This window comes from Penaeus monodon, chromosome 25, assembly GCF_015228065.2.
Source record: "Penaeus monodon isolate SGIC_2016 chromosome 25, NSTDA_Pmon_1, whole genome shotgun sequence".
NCBI lineage: Eukaryota > Metazoa > Arthropoda > Malacostraca > Decapoda > Penaeidae > Penaeus > Penaeus monodon.
In genome coordinates, this window is record NC_051410.1 from 39,902,812 (window position 1) to 39,903,733 (window position 922).

Below are 922 nucleotides of genomic sequence, written 5' to 3' on the forward strand. Positions count from 1 at the left end.
GTAATCAATATTGTCACCAGAATTATCTGAAATTTTCCTCCCTTCCAGTATGACATCTTCTTTGATGAAAAAGTAGATGAGAAGTTCAAGTTCGGCCAAAAGGTTATTGGTGAAGTGAGATCAGCCAAGGCCAAGTATGACATTCCCAACAAAACGAGGATTGAATGTAAGTTATATAGGGTGTTTCAGTTGTGACAAGTAATTACTTTGTTATTAGCACAAAATGGTGAATATTATTAAAAGAATATGAAGTAGATTTTCTATGGAATGTGAATGTTTAGCTTGGATAAACTTACAAGCAATCTTTACAGTGTGGTAGTCTTATTTAATTTTGACATTTTTCTGTTTAAAGTGACTCTGCAGTCAGATAATGAAGACAACAGAGCCACTCTGGAGTCCTTGATTCAAGATATTGCAACATTGTCAGTATCAGATGTTAAAATCTCAACTGAGAAGCCAAAGGGATCTGTCCCCACTCCTGTAACAGCAGACACAGTAGCTTGGATGAAATTGCAGGTAGGTTTTTTTTTGTTGCTTGATATTGCAGATTTGACAGGTCTGCCTGGATGGACATATGTAGATTGTAAGCCATTCAGTGCTGCTTGTGTTCTATCACTTGAAATTTTATGGGGAAGATTTAATACTTTGCAAGCTCTGAAGACTGAATAGCTGTGTTTCTTATGATAGAGATAAAATATTTACTTTAACACTAATAAATATATTTCCAGGGATTGGTCAATCTTAGTAAATGTCAGGAAAAGATCCAGAAAAGGATACAAGATGCAGAGGAGAAGCTGAAGGCTCTTCAGGTTGAAATGGCAAAGCCAGGGTATGAAAAGGTATGTACATGATATACTTTATATTATTTTGATATTGTCTTTTGATTATAATAATTGTTTGTTGGGAGTTAACCCATGGTGCT

At 35.1% G+C, this 922-nt stretch overlaps 1 protein-coding gene across 2 annotated transcripts in view; it reads left to right on the top strand.

The window, feature by feature from the left end:
- Window positions 1-922, top strand: part of LOC119589258 (valine--tRNA ligase-like) — a gene marked incomplete at its 5' end in the record, with an annotated part of 5,581 nt that overhangs the window by 3,633 nt on the left and 1,026 nt on the right. For both annotated transcript variants that reach the window (XM_037937876.1, XM_037937877.1), the window contains 3 exon segments: window positions 49-166; window positions 353-516; window positions 729-839. In XM_037937876.1, coding sequence (XP_037793804.1) covers window positions 49-166; window positions 353-516; window positions 729-839 — 393 coding nt within the window.